At 35.1% G+C, this 24348-nt stretch overlaps 1 protein-coding gene across 1 annotated transcript in view; it reads right to left on the reverse strand.

Moving 5' to 3' along the window:
- The window catches only part of MALRD1 (MAM and LDL receptor class A domain containing 1), a 579678-nt gene that overhangs the window by 315271 nt on the left and 240059 nt on the right, over nucleotides 1-24348 (reverse strand). Inside the window, exons 25-26 of the mRNA XM_029239293.1 lie at nucleotides 18226-18473; nucleotides 14364-14655 (exon numbers count right to left, since the gene is read on the reverse strand). Of these exons, the coding sequence (XP_029095126.1) occupies nucleotides 14364-14655; nucleotides 18226-18473 (540 nt within the window). The remainder of the gene's footprint in view (nucleotides 1-14363; nucleotides 14656-18225; nucleotides 18474-24348) is intronic.

The following is a 24348-nucleotide window of genomic DNA, read 5'->3' on the forward strand; positions in this document are numbered from 1 at the left end:
ATGGGCTGATGTCCTAGCTCTTTGGTGTTTGCGAGAGCAGACTCCTTCTATTTGTTGAGTGCTAAAGAGGCAATTACTCAACCTCATGAACTAAGATCACAACCATATTCCAGCCTGTGGGGAGAAGAGATGGAAAATGGAGGGAATGTCTCTTCTTTTTAATTGTACAACCTATAGGGTACATGTAATATCTGTTCAGATTTCACTGGCTAAAATTTAGTCACATGGTCTATACCCACTGGAAGGGAAACTGAGAAATATAGGGTTTTCTTTTTCGAATTAAAGATGGGTTGATAAGTGTATAAGGTCAACATATAAAAGGCAATTATATTTGCATATACCAGTAACAAAAACAAAGAGAAAATGAAATATTAAGAGACTAGTTTTGAAAATCATTTGCCTTTAGCATTTAAAATATTATATAATAATGCTCCTTCCATAAAAACTATAAAACATTACTGAGAAAAATTAAAGAATACCTAAAATATATGTTTATCCTTACCATATACAAGGTTAATATTTTAAAAATCAATTACTTTTCTATATTACAACAAAAAGAAAACAAAAATTTAAAGATACCACTTACAAAAATTATAATTTTCAAAAGCATAAAAAATATTAAATACCCTTACCATAAATTATAATACATTATTGAATATTTCAATCTACGGAAATAACATGTTTTTCCATTTATTGCAGCAGTGAAATGTTTAGCCATGTGCCTATCTAAATATAGGTATATCTTACATACTACAAGAAAAAAAATGGCTATTTCAGAACAAACAGCAGACTACCACAGCTTCAGGCTTGGGTGATTCAATAAAAAAATGACACCTTGTTTAGACAGCAGAACTTACTTTTATATAGTTAACTTGTATAATAATCCTACTGTAGTAAAGCTATATGAAAGAATAAACTTTAATAAAAATTCATTAGTTGCTTACCAAATAAAGAGAATTTAAAAATTGATATTATGCCAATATTAACTAATATGAATTATAATTAACAATATGCAACATTATTAACACTTTATTATTATGACTTTATACTAAAACATTCTAAGATTTGTAAATAAGACATAATGATGTCACTTATTTAAATTTTATTCAGCAGCTTCTCCCTCATAAGTAATGAGGGAGAAACTGCTGGACAAATATTTACAAAACAGCTTATCAAAATTCTTTTCTTTACTGAGGTATATTTGATGTACAATATTACATAAATTTCAGGTGTACAACATAGCGATTCACAAATTTTAAAGCTTATATTCTATTTATAGTAATTATAAGATATTGGCTATATTTTCTGTGTTGTACAATATATTCTTGTAGCTTATTTTAAAAATAGTAGTTTGTACCTCTTAATCCCCATCCCTATCTTGCCCCTTCCCCCTAACCTCTCCCCACTGATAACCACTAGTTTTTTCTTTATATCTGTGAGTCTTTTTCTTTTTTGTTAGATTCACTAGTTTGTTTTATTTTTTAAATACACACACAGACACACACACACACACACACACACACAGACATAACAAGATGAAATTTTGCCATTTACAATGGCATGGATGGACTTGGAGGGCATTATGCTAAGTGAAATGAGTCAGATAGAGAAAGACAAATACTGTATGATATCACTTATATGTGGAATCTTAAAAATAAAAAATAAAACAATAAATAAAACCATAACTAATTTTAAATACTCTAAAAATGTTACCTAGCATTTTCAGGAATGTTCTTTATACAAGTTGTAGAGAACTTTATACAATATCTGTTCTATTATATCTGAAATTAGAAGGAGGACAATTTATAAAATACAGTTATCACTAGCAATAGAGAGATTTGGGACATAAGAAAGAGGAAGGCTGAGCAGGCACCTTGCTACCATAGTGAGGAAATTTTAGTTCTCCTTGGAACAAATATATAAAAAAGCAGAAGGATTCCAGAAAAAAAAAATGTATTGTACTAAAGGAGAAAGGAGAGGCTATAGAGTCACTTAGGCTATTATTATTACATCCATGAACACGAGATGAGTATTTTTTCAACAGACGTAGGCAGCACAAAAGAAATACAGCTTTCAGACTTTATAAGTCCCAGTCCATTTCTGCCAATTCAAATCTGAACCCTCACAAGTCCAAGTGCTGTCCAAACGTATCTACCATCATGTCCCCTTGAAAACTTCAAGTATAGCTCCTTCCTACATACCATTAGTAATGTATTTCTAAAATTCAGACATTCTGTTTTGAAATGTTATATCCATAGCCAATTTCCCATTATTTAAGTGTGAAAAATTATAATGTATGACACATCTACCCATCTAACCCCAACTAAGTTCTAAAAATGCAAATGAAATACAGAGGAACACCAATAAAGGTATTATGTTTATCCCTACATTTATAAGAGCCATAAATTCTTTCAAGCCAGTGATGTCTATCATTTTGATTAGCTGGTGTTTTGAGTCTTCCTTAGACGAACGTTACATGTTTACATGAACAAACTTAGTAGTGAATCCTTCAGTGAGATATTATAAGAGCTCTTTAATTATTTTTTGAATCTACGTCTTCGAAGCCAGCTCTTTTGTGAGTAAATTCTTTGAAGGGAATAGGAGGGGCAGAGGAGGTCTGAACCTTTGCTTTAAGCAATGAATGGAACATGATGAAGGAAAACTAGCAAGTATACAACATGCTTTTAAGAAATTTCAACTTATGCACACTTTAATTACATAATCTCTTCAGCAGGGAAGAGGACTTGCTGAAAAAAGGGAGATAACATTTACTAAACACTGACTGTATGCCAATGGTTGTTTAAAACATACTATACATGATCTCAATTATCTTTCAAATCACTCAGAAATAGATTCCAATAGCCCCATTTTTATAGATAAGAAATATAGATAAGAAATAGGTAAGAGATAAGAGGGAGGTTAGTAGATCAGGTGACATTTCATGGGCAGTAAGCAACACAAAAATCCAAATTCATCTCTTTAAACCTCAAACACATGCACTTTGCACTAAACATCGTGTACAGGGTTCACTAAATTATAAAGCCGAGTACAATCAGCCAGATTTCCCTAACTCAGGACTCTGAGTTGCTATGTCAGCATTCTCATCAGTAGAATGAATAAATGAATAAATTACTGCCAAGTATTTCAGGGAAATACTTGACCTCAAAGAGAAGCTAATCCATTCAGCCCCCATTGCCTTACATACATTTTCTTAAACAAAAGTTGATTCCCATGTTATATCCCAAAATATAATTGCTGTATAACTCACATTTGGAAATTACTATGGGGATTGAAAATACACACGCACATGTCCCACACAAAGTAAGGCTTCATCCCTGTCCTTATTATACTGAAACTTTTTATTAAATATCTACCACTAACACAGAGAACATGATAGTGGCTGAATCTGCATATGGACATTTAGAAGAGGAATCTTGGTTATCTTTTTCTTATTAAAATTCTTTAAACAATTATTTTTATCCATCATCATTTAGCAATTAACAAAATTGCCATCAAAATACGCTCTTAAATATAACTTCTAGAGACTCAATAATAACTTAAAATTACTTTTGCTAAAAAAACTCTGGGTCTTATTTGACTGATTAGAATCACTGATTCCAGATTCAAGTTCAATTGCATCTTCCTAAATAGATATGTTTTGCCTCCTCTTGTCTTTTCTATTTTAACCTGTCCCTGACGATGTTGCTAGCCTACGTACATGAATATAGGTGAAAAGTGTGCATGAATTAAAGTCACTTCCAAAAGTTTAATGGATGTAGCCACTGCTTGTGGAACATAATGCCATTTACCCTTCTTTAATTTGTGGAAGCCCCAAGTTAAGTGTTTTTGCAGTAATGAGAAACTGAGAAACATTTCAAAGATACACACACATCGGTCATGACAAATCAAAAATACTGAATTAAAGATGTTTTCAATAAATGATAAGATTGAGTGATTACAATGTAATATAAAATAATTATATGTTTGTGATCTCTGCAAGAAAGAAAATTTTGCTAACACAAATGGTAGAAAGATATCCTTAATAAAATGCAAATAATGGAGGCTTACACTCAAATGTCTGCTCCGTCTAAGGAATACTGGTAAAGATGCCCAAAATATAGGATAATGTAAAATGATATGATTCTTATTGAATAAATGCCTACCATATACCAGATGTGAGACTAGGTAAATTATGTAGGTGATTACCTCTTTTTATTTTTAAGAGTCTAAGAACCTAAGAAATAGGTCCTCTCTGCTTTATAGATGAGGAAATTGAGTCTCAGAGAAGTTGTACAACATATAGCTCGTAAGAAGAAAGTCTGAAATTAGTACCTAGTCCACTAGAACATGGTACCTGTGCTTTCCCATTTAGCCTGGGAGTATATTTTTTTGCTTCTATTCAAATAAGAATACAACTGCAATTCTTGTGAATTCACAAATTTTACCCTGACTAATGGAACCCCATTGTCAGGGACAGACATGAAAGTGCCCTACAGTATTCACTTCATCTCCTGTGCTGTCCACTGGGGTAGCCACTAGCCATGAGAGGCTACTGAACAATCAAAATGTGGCTAATCCAAATTGAGATGGGCTGCAGGTATAAAATACACACTGGATTTAAAGACTTAATATGAAAACAAGAATATAAAATACCAAATTATTATCTTACATTGTTTTTGTGTTAAAATGATAATATTTTGGGTATATTGAGTTAATGCAAATATATTCTAAAAATTAACTTCACTTTTTTTAACATAACTACTAGCAAATGTAAAATTACACATGTGGCTTACATTTGTGGCTTGTATTATACTTCTGCTAAACGTCGGTGTTATTCCTGAATTCTCTTGCACCAACTTTCATTAAGATCAATAAAAATCAGTTTGGCTTTTCCTTTTTATTTGTTCAGGATACCCCCCCAGGTATATTTAAATACATATATACTTATATACACAAGTGTATACATATATACACTTATATACATATATGTACACATACATACTGCCTTCCTTTAAAATGTCAAAGACTCCAAAAAGAGTCCTCTGAACTCACGATGCAGTCATAGTTTTTCTGAATCATTTCACAGTTTGAGTCTGAAAATGCTTAGCTTTTCACTTCTACCAAGAGAAAGGCATATACTTTGAATTTCTGGAGGTACATAAAGGTACATCGAGTAGTTTTTAGGAATGTTAACTACATAAGCATTTGTTTTATTTGCTGCATTTGAATGTAAGCATCACAGCTGAGATAGCTATGAAAACATTAAATTATTTCACCTCAATTTTCAGAACGCTCCTGATAATATAAATAATGGCAATTGGTTTTTTCAGTTCATTGGGTTTTTTTTGTTTTTGTTTTTTTTGGCTTAGACTCTTTCTACTGCAGCCATCCCTACCAGTTATCATACCTCCTATGAATGAATACTGTATCTCTTCTGGGCTCACTTTGTATTCTTTCATTCTTTTTTGTATGCTTGTTTTCTAAGACCATTCAATATCCTTTCAGTGTACATTCATTTTGAGGAAAAAAATTGATATTCAAGGTGGTCCCAGTGTAGTTCCCGTTTAAAACCCAGTTTAGCTTTACAAAGGAAATTATCTGAGATACTTCTACACAAGGTCCTGCTTCAGTCAAACTACCCGACCACATCCACCTCCAAGGTTTGCATGACACAACCTCTGCTCTGCCTTGTGCCTTAGGGCCTGCCCACAGTGCTCTCCCCACCTCATTCATTATATGGTCCGACTGGGCTCACACTTGGTCTCCCTGTGCCACAAAGGGTTTCCCTTCTATGAGCTCCAAGTGTGTTTCCAAACTCCTGCCCTTCCTGTGCAGAAGTCTCAAATTAGCTCCCTCCACTGGATGTTTTATCTTCTTTACATCCTCATAAAGTTTATATATTTTTCCTGGCACTTTATTATATCCAACCTAATATTAGAGTTATTTGAGATGTTTTTCCCATTCTCAATTACCATGTTGAGATATTCTTAAGAGCAGAGATTCTCTTATTTTCTATTCATCAAAATTTTTAATGAACACCTAAAATAGCAAAAGGATATACAAATTACTCTAGCAATATATGCCCTTAATTTTATAATTAATATATAATTTATACCACTTTGTATATATTTTTAAATTTTCCTTTTGGAAGCTTTTTTTGTTTAAGAAACTTTATTCCAGATTTCACAGATTTAAAAAATTTAAATTCCCAATGAGATTGGTTTGTTCCTCTGACATCCCACTTAGTAAGTTGTTCGCTGAAGTTTAATGTGGTTCAACATAAAACTTTTGCTCCCTCACTACTTGGATGCTATGAGATTACTTTTTATTATGATCAAAAATTTCTTATTTAAAAGGCCAGACCTGTACAAGAGCTAGCATAGCTGCCAACAAACCTCCTACACAGAATGAAAGGTGAAGGTTTTCTCAAGAAAATAGATTAGGGGTGGAGTCAAGTTGGCATACTAGGAGGATGTGGAATTCGCATCTCCTCACAACTAGGGCACCTACCAGGCACCAGTGGGGGACCACGGACACCTAAGGGGACAGGAGGAAGCCCCAGTGACCAGGTAGGATGTGGGGTATGGGGGGAGTGAAGAGGGAGGAGAAGTGGAGGCAGGTGCCCCTGAGGGGTGGCTGGGGGAGGGGAAGGGATCCCATGCCCAAAGGGGGAAATTGGGAAACCTCTGGGAGAGCAGAGGATCAAAAGAGACCGTGGCCAGGTTTCCCCTGCCCACTTGGGCCCCCGGGAACCTGCTGAGATCCCGGGCCTGATCCTCTGCCCACTGAGGCCCCCTCCAGCCATGCAGGTCCTGAGGGAGTGGGAGGGAGGGAAGGGGGGAGTAAAAGTAAAGGCCGGACCTCTGGGATCAGCACGCTTGAGGGGCAGCAGGGGAGGGTAGGAGTTCCTACACCCAGCGGAACCCACCCACGGTTAGGGGTAGAAGGGTGACGGGGAGACCCTGGTGGAGATGGTGGGGGAGGGGCACAAAGGAACAGAAGGGAACGCGGCCAGTGCTTTCCTTGTCCACTTAGGCACCGGGGAGCCTGTTGGGTTCCTGGGCCTAAACCTCTGCCCTCAGAGCCTCCCTCCTGCCACGTAGAGTCCAAGCCCTGACCCTACACCCCCACCTAGGGCCCCACCTCTACACTTGGAGATCCCCTCCAATGCACTGGGCCTAAACCCCACCCACATACCCTCACCCAGCGCCTTATCTCCAAACTCCAGAACTCCACACTCCAGAGGTACTCCTTTCGACATGCTGCCTCTCCCCTTCTATATAGGTACTAAGCAGAGGCCCCGCCACATACTTCAACATCGCTCCCCCACCTGCCTAGGTCCCGCCCCACCCTAAACCATGCCCCTGCCTAAGTTCCAGCCCCACTTAAACTCCGCCCCCACAGCCAAGGGTTTTTTTTTTCCCCCCTCTTTTAGATTGGGCTTCTGTTTTACCTTGTAGATTCATTCTTATTGATTCTTTTATATTTTTATTTTTCCTAATAAATCTTTTATTTTTCTATTTTATTTTATTCTTTATACTTTGTTATTGTCTGTACTTTTGGCTTATTCCCCACCCCCTTTTTTGAAATTTTTAAAAATTTTTAATATTTTCTCTTGTGGATTTATTGTACCTTGTTGCAGTTATTTCCATTACAGTGTTATTTTTCCTAATATATTTTTTATCTTTCTAATTTTATTTTATTTTTTATTCTTTGATATTGTACTGCTCCTTTTTTTCTTTCCTCCTTCATTTTTTTTTTTTTTTAACTGTGCCACAAAGCTTGCGGGATTTTGATTCCCAGGCCAGAGGCTGGACTGAAACGCCTATGGTGGGAGCTGTGAGTCCAAAATGCTGGACTAAAAGAGAACCTCAGACCCAAGGGAATATTAATCACAGTGAGGCCTCCTGGAGGTCCTCATCTCAACACCAAGAACAGGCTCTATCAAACTGCCTGCAAACTCCAGTGCTGGACGTCTCAGGCCAAACAACCAGTAAGAGAGGAATACAGCATCACCCATCAAAGAAAAAAAAAAAAACAAAAAAAAGAAACGACAAAATAATATGTTACAGAAGAAGGAGCAAGGTAAAAACCTACAAAACCAAATAAATGAAGAAGAAATAGGCAACCTACCTGAAAAAGAATTGGGAGTAATGATAGTAAAGATGATCCAAAATCTCAGACATAGAATGGAGAAAATAAAAGAAACATTTAAAAAAGATCTAGAAGAACTAAAGAGCAAACAAACAGTGATGAACAACACAGCTGCTGAAATTAAAAATACTCTAGAAGGAATCAATAGCAGAATAAATGAGGAAGAAGAACGGATAAGTGACCTGGAAGATAAAATACTGGAAATAACTACCACAGAGCACAATAAAGAAAAAAGAATGAGAAGAATTGAGGATAGTCTCAGAGACATATGGGACAACATTAAATGAACCAATATTCAAATTATATGGGTCCAGAAGGAGAAGAGAAAAATAAAGCGTATGAGAAAATATTTGAAGAGATTATAGTTGAAAACTTCCCTAACATGGGAAAGGAAATACTCTCTCAAGTCCAGGAAGCACAGAGAGTCCCATATAGGATAAATCCAAAGAGAAACACACCAAGACACATATTAATCAAACTATCAAAAATTAAACACAAAGAAAAAATATTAAAGGCAGCAAGGGAAAAGCAACAAATAACATACAAGGGAATCCCCATAAGATTAACAACTGATCTTTCAGCAGAAACTCTGCAAGACAGAAGGGAGTGGCAGGACATATTTAAAGTGATGTAAGGGAAAAACCTACAACCAAGGCTACTCTACCCAACAAGGATCTCATTCAGATTCGATGGAGAAATTAACACCTTTACAGACAAGCAAAAGTTAAGAGAATTCAGCACCACCAAACCACCTTTATAACAAATGCTAAAGGAACTTCTCTAGGCAGGAAACACAAGGGAAGGAAAAGACCTACAAAAACAAACACAAAACAATTAAGAAAATGGTAATAGAACATATATATTGATAATTACCTTAAATGTAAATGCTCCAACCAAAAGACACAGACTGACTGAATGGATACAAAAACAAACCCATATATGTGCTGTCTACAAGAGATGCACTTCAGATCTAGGGACACAAAAAGACTGAAAGTGAGGGGATGGAAAAAGATATTCCATGCAAATAGAAATCAAAAGAAAGCTGGAGTAGCAATTCTCATATCAGACAAAATAGACTTTACAAGAGACAAAGAGGGACACTACATAATGATCAAGGGATCAATCCAAGAGGATGATATAACAACTGTAAATATTTATGCACCCAACATAGGGGCACTTCAATACATAAGACAAATGCTAACAGCCATAAAAGAGGAAATTGACAGTAACACAGATATAGTAGGGGACTTTAACACCCCACTTTCACCAATGGACAGGTCATCCAAAATGAAAATAAATAAGGAAACACAAGCTTTAAATGACACATTAAACAAGATGGACTTAATTGACATTTATAGGACACTCCATCCAAAAAACAACAGAATACACATTCTTCTCAAGTGCTCATGGAACATTCTCCCGGATAGATCATATCTTGGGTCACAAATCAAGCCTTGGTAAATTTAAGAAAATTGGAATCATATCAAGTATCTTTTCTGACCACAATGCTATGAGACTAGATATAAATTACAGGATAAAATCTGGAAAAATACAAGCACATGGAGGCTAAACAATACACTAAATAACCAAAAGATCACTGAAGAAATCAATGAGGAAATCAAAAAATACCTAGAAACAAAAGACAATGAAAACACGATGGCCTAAAACCTATGGGATGCACCAAAAGCAGTTCTAAGAGGGAAGTTTAATGCAATACAATCCTACCTCAAGTAAAAAACATCTCAAAAAACCAACCTAAACTTAAACCTAAAGCAATTAGAAAAAGAAGAACAAAAAACCGCAAAGTTAGCAGAAGGAAAGAAACCATAAAGGTCAGATCAGAAATAAATGAAAAAGAAATGAAGCAAATGACAGCAAAGATCAATAAAACTAAATGCTGGTTCTTTGAGATGATAAACAAAATTGATAAAACATTAGCCAGACTCATCAAGACAAAAAGGGAGAAGACTCAAATCAGCAGAATTAGAAATGAAAAAGGAGAAGTAACAATTGACACGGCAGAAATACAAAGGATCGTGAGAGATTAGTACAAGCAACTATATGCCAATAAAATGGACAACCTGGAAGAAATGGACAAATCTTAGAAATGCACAACCTTCCGAGATGGAACCAGGAAGAAATAGAAAATATGAACAGACCAATCACAAGCACTGAAATTGAAACTGTAATTAAAAATCTTCCAACAAACAAAAGCCCAGGACCAGATGGCTTCACATGCAAATTCTATCAAACATTTAGAGAAGAGCTAACACCTCTCCTTCTCAAACTCTTCCAAAATATAGCAGAGGGAGGAACACACCCAAACTCATTCTATGAGGCCACCATCACTCTGATACCAAAACCAGACTAAGATGTCACAATGAAAGAAAACTACAGGCCAATATCACTGAAGAACATAGATGCAAAAATCCTCAACAAAATACTAGCAAGCAGAATCCAACAGCACATTAAAAGGATCATACACCATGATCAAGTGGGCTTATCCCAGGAATGCAAGGATTCTTCAATACACTCAAATCAATGAATGCGATATACTATATTAACAAATAGAAGGCTAAAAACCATATGATAATCTCAGTAGATGCAGAAAAAGCTTTTGACAATGATCAACACCCATTTATGATAAAAAGTTTCTAGAAAGTAGGCATAGAGGGAACTTACCTCAACATAATAAAGGCCATATATGACAAGCCCACAGCCAACATCGTTTGCAATGGTGAAAAACCGAAGCCATTTCCTCTAAGATCAGAAACAAGACAAGATTGCCCGCTCTCAACACTATTATTCAACATAGTTTTGCAAGTTTTAGCAACAGCAATCAGAAGAGAAAAAGAAATAAAAGGAATCCAAATTGGAAAAGAAGTTATACTGTCACTGTTCGCAGATGATATGATACTATACATAGAGAATCCTAAAGACACCACCAGAAAACTACTAGAGCTAATCAATGAATTTGGTAGAGTAGCAGGATACAAAATTAATGCACAAAAATCTCTTGCATTCCTATACACTAATGATGAAAAATCTGAAACAGAAATTAAGTAAACGCTCCCATTTACCACTGCAACAAAAAGAGTAAAATACCTAGGAGTAAACCTACTTAAGGAGAAAAAAGACCTGTATGTATACAGAAAACTATAAGACACTGATGAAAGAAATTAAAGATGATACAAACAGATGGAGAGATATACCATGTTCTTGGATTGGCAGAATCAACACTATGAAAATGACTATACTACCCAAAGCAATCTACAGATTCAGCACAATCCCTATCAAACTACCAATGGCATTTTTCACAGAACTAGAACAAAATCTTTCACAATTTGTATGGAAACACAGAAGACCCCTAACAGCCAAAGCAATCTTGAAAAAGAAAAATTGAGCTGGAGGTATCAGCCTCCTTGACTTCAAGCTCTACTACAAAGCTACAATAATCAAGACAGTACGGTACTGGCACAAAAAACAGAAATGTAGATCCGTGGAATAGGATAGAAAGCCCAGAGATAAACCCATGCACATATGGTCACCTTATCTTTGATAAAGGAGGCAAGAGTATATACAATGGAGAAAAGACAGCCTCTTCAATAAGTGGTACTGGGAAAACTGGACAGCTATATGTAAAAGAATGAAATTAGAACACTTCCTAACACCTACACAAAAATAAACTCAAAATGGATTAAAGACCTAAATGTAAGGCCATACACTATCAAACTCTTAGAGGAAAACATAGGCAGAACACCCTATGACATAAATCACAGCAAGATCCTTTTTGACCCACATCCTAGAGAAATGGAAATAAATACAAAAATAAACAAATGGGACCTAATGAAACTTCAAAGCTTTTGCACAGCAAAGGAAACCATAAACAAGATGAAAAGACAACCCTCAGAATGGGAGAAAATATTGGCAAATGAAGCAACTGACAAAGGATTAATCTCCAAAATTCACAAGGAGCTCATGCAGCTCAATACCAAAAAACAAACAACCCAATCCAAAAATGGGCAGAAGACCTAAATAGACATTTCACCAAAGAAGATAGACAGATTGCCAACAAACACATGAAAGAATGCTCAACATCACTAATCATTAGAGAAACGCAAGTCAAAACTACAACAGGGTATCACCTCACACCAGTCAGAATGGCCATCATCAAAATATCTACAAACAGTAAAGGCTGGAGAGGGTGTGGAGAGAAGGGAACCCTCTTGCACTGTTGGTGGGAATGTAAATTGATACAGCCACTACAGAGAACACTAAGGAAATTCCTTAAAAACTAAAAATAGAGCTACCATATGACCCAGCCATCCCACTACTGGGCATATACCCTGAGAAAACCATAATTCAAAAAGTGTGATGTACCACAATGTTCATTGCAGCTCTATTTACAATAGCCAGGACATGGAAGCAACCTAGGTGTCCATCGACAGATGAATGGATAAAGAAGATGTGCCACATATATACAATGGAATATTACTCAGCCATAAAAAGAAATGAAATTGAGTTATTTGTAGCGATGTGGATGGACCTAGAGTCTGTCATACAGAGTGAAGTAACTCAGAAAGAGAAAAACAAATACTGTATGCTAACACATATATATGGAGTTTAAAAAAAAATGGTTCTGATGAACCCAGGGGCAGTTCTGGAATAAAGACACAGATACGGAGACTGGACTTGAGGACATGGGGTGGGGGAAGGTAAGCTGGTATGAAGTGAAAGAGCAACACTGACCTATATACATTACCAAATGTAAAATAGATAACTAGTGGGAAGCAGCCGCATAGCACAGGGAGATCAACTCGATGCTTTGTGACCACCTAGAGGGGTGGGATAAGGAGGGTGGGAGGGAGACTCAAAAGGGAGGGGATATGGGGATATACATTTGCATATAACTGATTCACTTTGTTATACAGCAGAAACTGACACAACATTGTACAGCAATTATACTCCAATAAAGATGTTAAAAAAGAAAAAGAAAGTAGATTAGTCTGAGGTATCTGAAATGCTTTTACATTAAATTCACATAAGTATACTTATCCCTCAACAGAGTCTTGAAATGTTTCTTTTCCTCTGTACTATTCCATATAGTGCTGGAAACATCAGGCTGGAAACATCAGGCAAGGAGCCTGGCTTAACTATGTGTCAATGGGAAAATATTTATCTAGAAACCTACTCTTAACCAAATTAAAACACTCCCTTTAAAATCTATGAGGAAGTTATGGCAGAAATGGCAGTGTTCCCCATTCCACCCACCATGTTAAAAATCAGTACAAACAAATTAGGTCATTCTTCTTAAAGCACTTTTGTTTTTGTTAGTTACAAGATATAATTTATATACAAAATGAATGGCACTTTTATTTTCTACTCCAAACTCATGGTTTAAATATTAATATATGCCATATTATCAACTGATAAAATTTGTTTTTCTTTTTTTGCCACACCATGCAGCATGTGGGAGCTTAGTTCCCAGGCCACGGATTGAACCCATGGCCCCTACATTGAGAGTGCAGAGTCTTAACCACCGGACCTCCAGGGAAGTCCCAAAATTTGTTCTTTTGTCATTGTTAACACTATATACTGCATTTTCATCTCATCCTCTAATATTTTATATGAATTAATGCTACTTGCTATTTCCACTTCTTACAATATTGTCACTGTATGTATTATATTGGACATCTACCAATAATTAATTATTTAGACAAATTACCCCCAAATTTTTAGGTGAATGGATGGACATATTCAATCATCTAAACTATTTAAATATATAAACTCAACATTCAAATGAATAAAGTATTGGTCTAAAAAGAATAAAGTAAATAACATAATCACAGTAACATCTAATTAAAATTGAGTAAGTCTGTTCTTGATGTTCTTATATTGTATTAAAAGTGAATCGATATTTACTAAGGACTGAATTCTGAATCAGACTGAAAACAAAGGAGTCTTAGTTTATTGATCTAAGAAGAAATTGACTAAACTAGGAACTGGGGAACTGGTAAATATACCAAAGCTTGGAGAAATGTTGGAAGACAAGTTTATGAGTAAAGCCTTGAAAGATAACATTTTATATTCAAAAAGATTTTTCTTTATGAAAACAATGATTTACTAGGTGTTTATGTCACTTCTTTTCCATTTCCTTCCTTCCCACCTACCACTCTGTAAAAGCACCACAGAAACAAATTAAAATGTACCTGCTGGAAGAGGCACTTTGAGTTCTTCTTTCATGGAGTGATGGAATGATAGACAGTTCTTTGTAAGCACAATGTCATCCAGTGCAATATCTCCATGGTGGCCTTTCCCAACTCTGCCTTCAAATTTGACTTGGAAGTCCTCATCACCAGACAGGGATAATTCTTCCCGCTGCCAGAAATTGCCTTGTTCTACAGTGAGGTTAAGTAGGACCTTCGTTTGGTTTGAGACTGACACCTGGATCAAAGTGAGCGCTCCAATGCCATGTCCATACATGTGATAATGAAAAATTATCTGTAACCAAGAATCAGAATATTATATATAATTAGTACAATTAATTTCACCTTATTTTCAATTATATCATTTTTTCCTCTCCTTTCTTAACAGATTCCTGAAGGAAAATTAGATCTCTATGTTCTACTGCTCTGTGAGTACTCCACCAATGAATGAAGTTAGGCCAGCCTTAAATCATATGTCGCAAAACATGGAAAATAGTGCAATAAGGATCAAACAGAAACTTAGTTGAAAAATGAGCAGAGTTCACTTCCTTTCTGTGACTTATAAAAGTAGGATTCCTCCACAAACTCTTAAGATCCACTGTCAAAGGAATAAAAATATCATTAAAAAGTGAGGTATTATATAGAAAGACTTTTCATGATTAAGAAATATCAGGTACTAAAGAAAATCATTTCTAATCTCATGAAACTTAAATCATTTTCTTCAAAATAGCAGAGTACTTTATTGCTTATTCTACCACATCCTTGCACTTGAAACACATTTTCAGTTCTACAAGATCCTCAGGGCTGTACTATACATAGCAAAACCACCAGAATAGCGATTTCTAAATTTTACTTGAAACGCTTTAGAAGAGCAGACTTGAGAGTTGTACCCCCAAGTAAAAATTAATGTTAAGTATTTCCAGGGATTAACATTTCAATGTTTCAAAGATGTAGTTTACCAGATTTTCAGTGATTGTTACACAGATGGAGAAAGTCAGGGGACATTCTAGGAGGAAGAAGAATATGAGTTAGGAACAATAGGGACTGAGAGTGTTTTTAAGCTTTTGTCTTGTCTTTTTTATGAATGAGGGAAAAGAGTAATGGTGGGTGATCTTCACACAGGAAAATCACATTTTGGAAAGACTAGCACTCATGGATATTATATTCTAGAGAAAGAAAAATGAATGTGTTTAAAGGGTAAAGAATGTGATTAGACAATATATGCAATGCATACTTCAAAGAGCACCAAGAAGAGCTAAGCCATGTAAATAACTCTATGCAAATTTCCTAGTTGATGAATAATACCTGAATTTTAGGTATTATTCTATGATCCAAAAATGTTTCTTCTATTGATTAATCCATTACTGTTGGAAAACATGAGCTCTATGACCACTTTGGCTTGTTTGGGGAGGACTGGTCAAACCTGAGTGTCACAAAGTGAGAAACGCAAAGAGTCTGAGGCCAGCCTCTTGAGCAGCGCCAATAGGCAAGAGAGGAAACTACCCAACAGGCATAGCATGTCTGTCTGGAGCCTTTGCAGTCATAGGTGTGGTCTTCCCAGTATTCTCCCTTGTTTTGTCTTCTTATTTGCACAGAAAGCATAAGGTATATGTTTTATGTCACAGTAAATACTTCCTTATCTTCTTGAGGCCATTTTCTGAATGATGCCATTGGGTCAACATGCAAACAAGCATCTAAATACTCCATTTCTACAGAGAACACTTGATGACAATGTAACCTAATCACAGGGCAACATAAATGAATAAAAATCTCTTAAGTATTAAATTCTTCTAAGGAGGCATTTTCACTGGAAATTTCAGTTACTCAGAGGTTTGATCTCTACCCTCATCAATCTATGTCTGCATCCCTTCCTGCCTCCCATCCATCCCTCAAAAGGAAGAAAAATCTCCAATTTGATTTTTTCTCCTTGAAGTTTTCCACAAGGTTAAGTGACAGAAAGGATTTTCATGAAAATATGGAAGGTCACTCTGCTTACCTGATAAACAAATGTTTATATATGAGAGACCCAATCATTCCCAGCATGACCTTTCCTTACTTCTTTGTATTCAATCTATATCATAAATATTCATAAAATGAACCATTCATCATTAATTTTTTGACATTTCTCCTAGGCATACTTCATTATTCTCACACAGGTGTTTAAAACAGTGGGAACTATAGTGCTGGGACCAGGGAAAAATAGAGATGAATGAGATCCTTAGTAACTACAGTATGAAAAAAAAAATCTTTTGAACATTCTTAGAGGAAGTCTGAAAAGAAAAGCTAAGGAGTCTGTTTTTGATGTCTTTCAAATTACTCAATATTTTCTTGAAAATAAACCCCAGCATACCAGATTTTATATATGTTGAGTCTATATCTATAAATCTATATACCCATAGATATTCTGAAATTTGTAAGTTAGTTCTAGTCTTAAAAGCTGATTAAAAATTAAATATGAAATATATACAATTTCAGTTTGACTTCTCTGCTTTTCTAAAACTCAATGTTTGCCAAACTAATTAAATAAAGTTTAATATAATTGTGTATGATTCATTAGATCCATTCTGGACTGCTGACTGAGTTACGTCTTTAAAACTCTGAGAGTGTCACTTTCTTGCAGAAAATCTATGAAATTTGCCTGAAGAGAGAAGAGATATGTGATTATTCCCTGAGAATTAAACTATGAAATCAATTTAAGATGACACAGGAAAGCTCCTAACACAAACTAAAGGTTTAACATGTCTTAAGACTGGGAAAATGGTAGGATGTAAAGGATGGTCAGTATAAAACAGAGGAACAAACATCTGTGATAAGTACAGGTACAGCTGGGGAGCCTTCGAGCAAAGATTTAATATGTCCCCTTCTGGGGTTAGGGCTGTCTACTGAGGAGACAGATACACAAGAATATTACAATTTGAAGATAATAAAGGTTTAAATCATGTTATTGTCTCCCAGCCTGATTCTTTGATTGGCTAGCAACTTTCTGAATATAATCTGTTTTCCTTTCAGTGTTCAGACACTGGGGAATACACCAGTCAGAATACATGTGTTCTGAGCTTATGGAGATTGCATTTCTTGCTGTAAATATAAATAAATGGCAAATTTATTCACGCATTAATCTCTTATAAGCAAGATTCTGTGAAGTCATCTCTGAGTGCTTAATTTATATGTAAAGATAAATTTAGCCCCTAGCCTAGCTGACTCAAATCCTTTGGGGAATAAAACTAGACAATCATGCAAACAATAAATAGTGACTATGCAAATGCATAGTCATCATATGAAGATCCATACAACTCTATTTATACTTTTAACACTCTTATAAATGTTTTCTTCAAGTTTCCACAGCATAATGGCCAAACCATTTTTTCTTCCTGCCCCTAGAAATTCTACTTTTTAAAGGGTCAATTTCAGTCTTTCCTTTTCCATGAAGACGTCTTCAACCATTTTATCATGGTGCCAACTATGACGCATATTAGTTCTTGGAAATATTTAACTTTATACTTTTTCTCATTGTTTAATTCTCTTTCTTATGGTGAAATTCCCAAAATTCCAATAAGTACCAAGTTCCCTGAGTGGACACAACTGATATTTCACTTCTTTTGTTCTACCCGTGGTTATGGATAATAAGAATGACATTTTCCAATGGTTTCCAAAATTCCTTATCTATGGAACTTATCCACAGGATAAATTCTTCCAACAGCTCTAATGGTCCTTCCCTTTCACCCTTACTTCACTTTCTACCTCCCTCACATATTCCAAGTTGAATACATTCAAACTCATTTGTTGGTCTGGTGCTGGCCGTTTCGTTTTCTGTACTTAACTCCATCAGAAGTTGTTCATAATATTTCTGGTTTTTTCCCCATACCTTGCAGTTTTTGCTTCTTCTGCTTATGACTGGGCTTGAAATTCTGGCTGCTCTCATGGGCTGCTGCGGGAACAAGCTCTTTATAAAGATGTAATGACCAGATGAATTTCGCAAGGTGTGATCAGCAGCTGGCTGTGTGCCTGAGGCAGGGATGCCGCTAGCCTTCAGATTCCAGTCAAAGTCATCGTCCTGTTCCTGCTCCCAGGCACAAAGATCAAACTCAAAATCACAGCAGCCACTGGAGGTACCTGGAAAACATTTTCCAATTTATGGTGGAGAGAAAAAGGAAATTAGTAGATAAAGCATGCAATCACAAATTACAGTAATCTTATTAAACACACTCATGTTTCAGGATCTTTGAACTTGCTACTCTCTCTGCCTGGATTCTTTCCCAAATGGCCTGTCCACTCACTTCTATCAGATCTGTATTTGAGCATCACCTTCTCAGTGGGTCCTTATTTATCAGTGTACGTAAAATCTCCTATCCTCAACTCTGTCCTGCTTCACTGTTTATTTTTATTTTGGGCACTTTTCTAACACATTATATGTTTTACCGACTTATTTTTTGTCTTCCCCCACTCCTCACTCATCAGAATGCATGTGTTATGAAGGAGAGAATTTGCTCAGTTTTGTTGTTATATTCCCAGTGCCTGGCAAATAATTGCTCAATTTGCTGAATAAATAAATGAACTTTTAAAAAAGAAAAAAAATACAGTAATCTTATGTAGCTTTTTTTTTTTTTTTTTTGCGGTACGTGGGCCTCTCACTGTTGTGGCCTCTCCCGTTGCGGAGCACAGGCTCCGGACGCGCAGGCTCAGCGGCCATGGCTCACGGGCCTAGCTGCTCCATGGCATGCGGGATCTTCCTGAACCGGGGCACGAGCCTGTGTCCCCAGCATCGGCAGGTGGACTCTCAACCACTGCGCCACCAGGGAAGCCCTTATGTAGCTTTTATATATAGAATGGATAAACAAGGTCCTACTCTATAGCACAGAGAACTATATTCAATATCCTGTGATAAACTATAATGGAAAAGAATATAAAAAAAGAATGTATATAGATGTATAATGGAATACTTTGCTGTACAGCAGTAATTAACACAACATTGTAAATCAACAATACTTCAATTAAAAAATTGAAAAAATTGCAGTAATCCTGCCACATCATGTAATGTTAGAAACCTTACAATATTATCCTGACTGCAACATTAAAATAGAATAGTTTAGTTTGTTACACACAGCTATTTCCATGGCTCATTTAAGTTTATTTCTTCAATAGTCTGGTCCCTGTGTCAAAATCCATGAGAAAATATTCCAGCATTACACACATTTCCTCATGCAAACACCTATTTGGTCAATGTAATTTATTTCTTCTCTCTTCTCATCTTTGCTTCTCAGTTCTTGGTAGGGAATTTAGGACGTTTATTATTCTGCAACAAGTTTAGCTGGGAAATACTTCCTAAAGCAAAAGTTATTAATCATTGTAATTATTTTTTAAAACATAGACTTATTTTAGAGATACGAAAATTGTGAAACAGAAGAGGTTAAAACTGTAATGATTTAATTTATTATAATAAGTTGCAGAAATTAAATATGTTGAGTTACATTAAATATCAACTATCTCCCAGGTATTTTAAAAATATTTTATTATTAACATTGCTTAAGTTTTTCTTCCATTTCCAGGATAGTAAGAATTCTAAGTCCAACTATGTCCTTATTGATTTTCTGCTTGCTGGATCTATCCATTTCTGATAGAGGGGTGTGAAAATCTCCAACTATGATAGTGGATTCATCTCTTTTCTTTGCAGTTCTAGAAGTTTTTTATGTCACACAGGTTGACATTCTGTTGTTAGGTACATACACGTTAGGAATTGTCATGTCTTCTTAGAAAAGTGACCTCTTTACTGCTGTGTAATGCCCTTATTTATCCCTGATAATGTTCATTGCTTTGAAGTCTGTTCTGTCTGAAATTAAAATAGCTATTCCTGCTTTCTTTCGATTCATGTAAGCATGGTATATATTTCTGCATACGTTTACCTTTAACCTATAAATATCTTTATATTCAAAGTGGGTTTCTTGTAGACAACATGTAGTTGGGTCCTATTTTCTATTCAATTGTTAATTCAGTTTTTAAATTACATTTGAAACTTCTTTTGAAAATTTACTCTGTCCTAAAATAGACTGTAATTCCTACAGCCTCTTTTAGTTCAGAATGCTAAAGTTCTCCTAAGTATCCTCTCAAAGGACTGGGAAGTAAATCTCACTAAAATAATAATGAACCCCAACTCACCATCTTGTTTATAATCTGAACTCTTATCTTTGTTAAGAATATAAAATGAAGTAACTAATTCAGTTGCCCTTATGTTGGAAAACTTAGCAGCCCATGAGGACCAGATTTCCATATAGGCCAGCATCTAGAAAGGCCATTTGTATAAAGAAATGATGTGTGTTGCTGAAAAACAGATTTGTTAAAAAAAAATCATACAAATACTGCTATATGAATCTCTATAGTGTAAATCATATTTTTGCTTTTGATATTTACTACAGTTTTGAAGATATATTTCCTTGGAAAGTTTAATTCTAAAATACCAGTGGAGGAAAACACAGCAAGCAGGGCCTAAGTTGTTTGAATTACACATCACTATGGTAAGACGGAGCAACTTATAATTTCATTTTCTACTATTTCCCACAGGTGCCATGCGAGACAAGTAGCAAATAGTCTTCTGTGCAGATGCCAATTCCTGGCATTTCATGGAGCAATTAATGCCAGTGCCAGACAGGTGTGCCATCAGGAAGAAAATGATCCCTTTGTCTACAGCTGTATCATCAATCAAACCAGTTTCTCCCTTTCCAAATGCTATAATTTTTCCATCAATCAATATCTTTATAAGTATAAAAATGTTTCATTTAAAACAGACATAATTTTGAAATAACACAACCTAATGCCTTTTAAGATCCTACCATCAAATTTTTAAAAGATATCATTCTATTCATTTCATATAAAATTTTTATTTATTTTTTAAATTGATATATAGTTTCTGTAAAAGAGTGTATAGGTGTAAAATATAGTGATTCACAATTTTTAAGTTATACTCCATTTATAGTTATTGTAAAATATTGGCTGGGGCTTCCCTGGTGGCGCAGTGGTTTTTTGCTACCACCCTTTGCAATTCCTGTCATCTGGAACCTTCTTTACTATTCTTTATTTAACCAACTCCCTATTCATTCTTCATAGATATAATCAACACAAGGCTAACTAAAAAAATAAAAACTAAAGTATTAAAATTCTTAAGATGTGTGAATGTTATCTTATGCAAAAAAATGACACAATATTGTGATAATTTACTCATAATTAGAGTACTGTGGTATTTGATGAACATTTAATTCCCATGTTTATGGGAAACTTTGAGAATTTAAACCATCCAATGAGAGGGATACTAGATAATAGAGGCCTTGAACTGTGCATATAAAGTGCTACTAAAGGATTCTAAGAATATATATATTGACATCATAACTATGAACAGGAGAAAGGGGAATGTGAAAAAATGTGCAGAATCAATGGTACCTGTTTCTAAATCTTAAAGTTGTATTATTATGAAGAACTACAAGTAGTAAGAAATATTATCATCAAAAACTCATACTGAGAAAAGATGGAAATGTAGATTCAATATTAGGAAAATCATTATATCAAGGGGTGCCTGACAGTTGAAAAGGCTTTTTATGTGAGACAGAGTATTCTCTCCTTGAAAGTGTTCAAACAGCAATCAGGTTATTTTTCCTTTCCCACCTCCATTGTCTGCCAGATCAGAGAAGTTACAGAAATTATTCTTTGATTGGTTGGTGACTCATTTACCAATTCAATCAATAGCAATTCAGTAGATGTGATTCATCAATAAACATGTCTTAGTGGAGTTCTCTCATATATTAATAGACTGTGATAAGTGCTAGGATATAGATAAAAAATTTACGATCAATTGTAACTGAGTAAAAGTGAATCCTTCACAGAAGTCTTAGTGTTAGATCCCTGTTTCAAAGAGCATGGAGTAACTTCTTTTATTCTCTCCAACTCTATGATTCTTTGATTTTATGGTTCAATAACTTGAACTTTATATCATATTTTGACAAGTTGTTTATATTGTATTTATAAAAAGGTTAGTAGCTATATCTATTTTCTAGATTTTTCTTCTTAATGAATTAGTATTTTCAGTCTCAAATGAATGTCAAAGAAAAGAGAGAAAACACAGATTACCTATGACAGGAATGAAACAGGGGATATCATAGACCCTATGGATATTAAAAGGATGATATAAGAATACTCTTAATAACTCTAATGCACTAAATTGACAACTTCTATGAAATGGACCTGTTCCTTGCAAAGAACAAACACAAAATGATTTGAGCAGCTTTATAACTTTTAAGGAAATGGAACTCATAATTTTAAAATTCCTGAAAAAGAAATATCCAGGCTCCGATAGTCTCATTGGAGATTTCTACCAAAACTTTAAGGCACACAGATCAGAAAGGAAGACATAAAACTGTCCCAATTTTCAGCTGACATGGCTGTCAACAAAGAAAATCTAAGGAATGTATTATAAAAATTTGAGAATACATGACTCAGCAAGGTTGCAGGACACATGATCTACATATATAATTAATTGTGTTTTTATATATCATCATTGAATATGCAGAAACCAAAATTTAAAATATAATATCATTTATAATCCCTTAAAAAATGAAATACTTAGGTGTAAATCTTATAAAATATGTACAGGACTTGTAAGCCAAAAACTACAAAAAACTACAAAACACAGGTGAAAAGAAATCAAAGTCTAAATAATGGAGAGACAAACTGCTCATGGATTGGAAGACATCCTATTAAAGATGTTATTTCTCCCAAACTGATATATGTATTTAATAAAATTCTTGTCAAAGTTACATCACTTTTTTGGTAGATATAGAGATGATATTTTTTTAAAGTGAAAGCAAAGCCAAAGGAACCTGAATAACTAAGGCTATATAGTTGAAAAAGAAAAATAAACTAGAAGGACTCTCTCTACCTAATTTTAAGATTTATTATAAAGCTTTAATTTTCAAGACTGTGTGGTACTGATGAAGGAACAGACACTTGGATCAATGGAACAGAGCTCAAAACAGCTTCACACAAGCACAACCAACTAACATTTGACAAAGACGCAGATGCAGTTAAATGAAGGGAGGACAGCTTTGTTAATGGTGATGAAGCAACTGGATAACTATTGACAAAAAAAAAAAAAAAAAATGACCCAAACCTCACAACTTATACAAAACTTAACAAAATGGAGCATACACTTAAATATAATACTATGCAACTTTTAGAAGGAAAAATAGAAGAAAATCTGGGACCTAGACTTCAGTGAAGTGTTTTTGACCGTGATATCAAAAGCGTGATCCCTAAAAGGAAAGATGAATAAACTGGACTTCATCAAAATTACTCTTTCCCTGTAAAGAGAATGTAAAGATAATCTAAATCCTATGAGAGAACATTTGCCACTCACACATCTGCCGAAGGACTTATATCTATAATATATGAAGAACTCTCAAAACTTAACAGTTTGAAAACTTCTGATTAGAAAATGGGCAGAGACATGAAGAAACATTTCACCAAAGAGGATATACAGATAACAAAGAAACACATGATAAGATGTTCAACACCACTAGCTATCAGGGAAAACGCAAATTAAGACCCTGACGGGATATTAACCTATACCTATAAGAAGAGCAATAATAAAGATAAAATAGTTACAATACCAAATGCTCACAAGGATGTGGACAAACTGGATCTCTCACACATTGTTGATGGTAACGTAAAATGGCATAACCGCTCTGGAAAATAGTACTATGGTCTGTTACATCCATGCCATGGAACATGAGTCAGCAATAAAAAGGAACAAATGATTTACACACACAACAACTTGGATGGCTCTCAAGGAGATTATGCTGAATGAAAAAAAGACAGTCTCAAAAGGTCACAAACTGCATTTACATATTTATAACTTTCTCAATATTACGAACTATAGGGATGGAGAACAAAATAGTGGTTTCCCAAGGTTAGGGATGGTGAGAATAAATGTAATTATAAAGGAATA

The sequence above is a fragment of the Monodon monoceros genome, unplaced genomic scaffold, assembly GCF_005190385.1.
Source record: "Monodon monoceros isolate NGI ecotype Baffin Bay Population unplaced genomic scaffold, NGI_Narwhal_1 Super_Scaffold_21, whole genome shotgun sequence".
In the NCBI taxonomy this organism is placed as follows: domain Eukaryota; kingdom Metazoa; phylum Chordata; class Mammalia; order Artiodactyla; family Monodontidae; genus Monodon; species Monodon monoceros.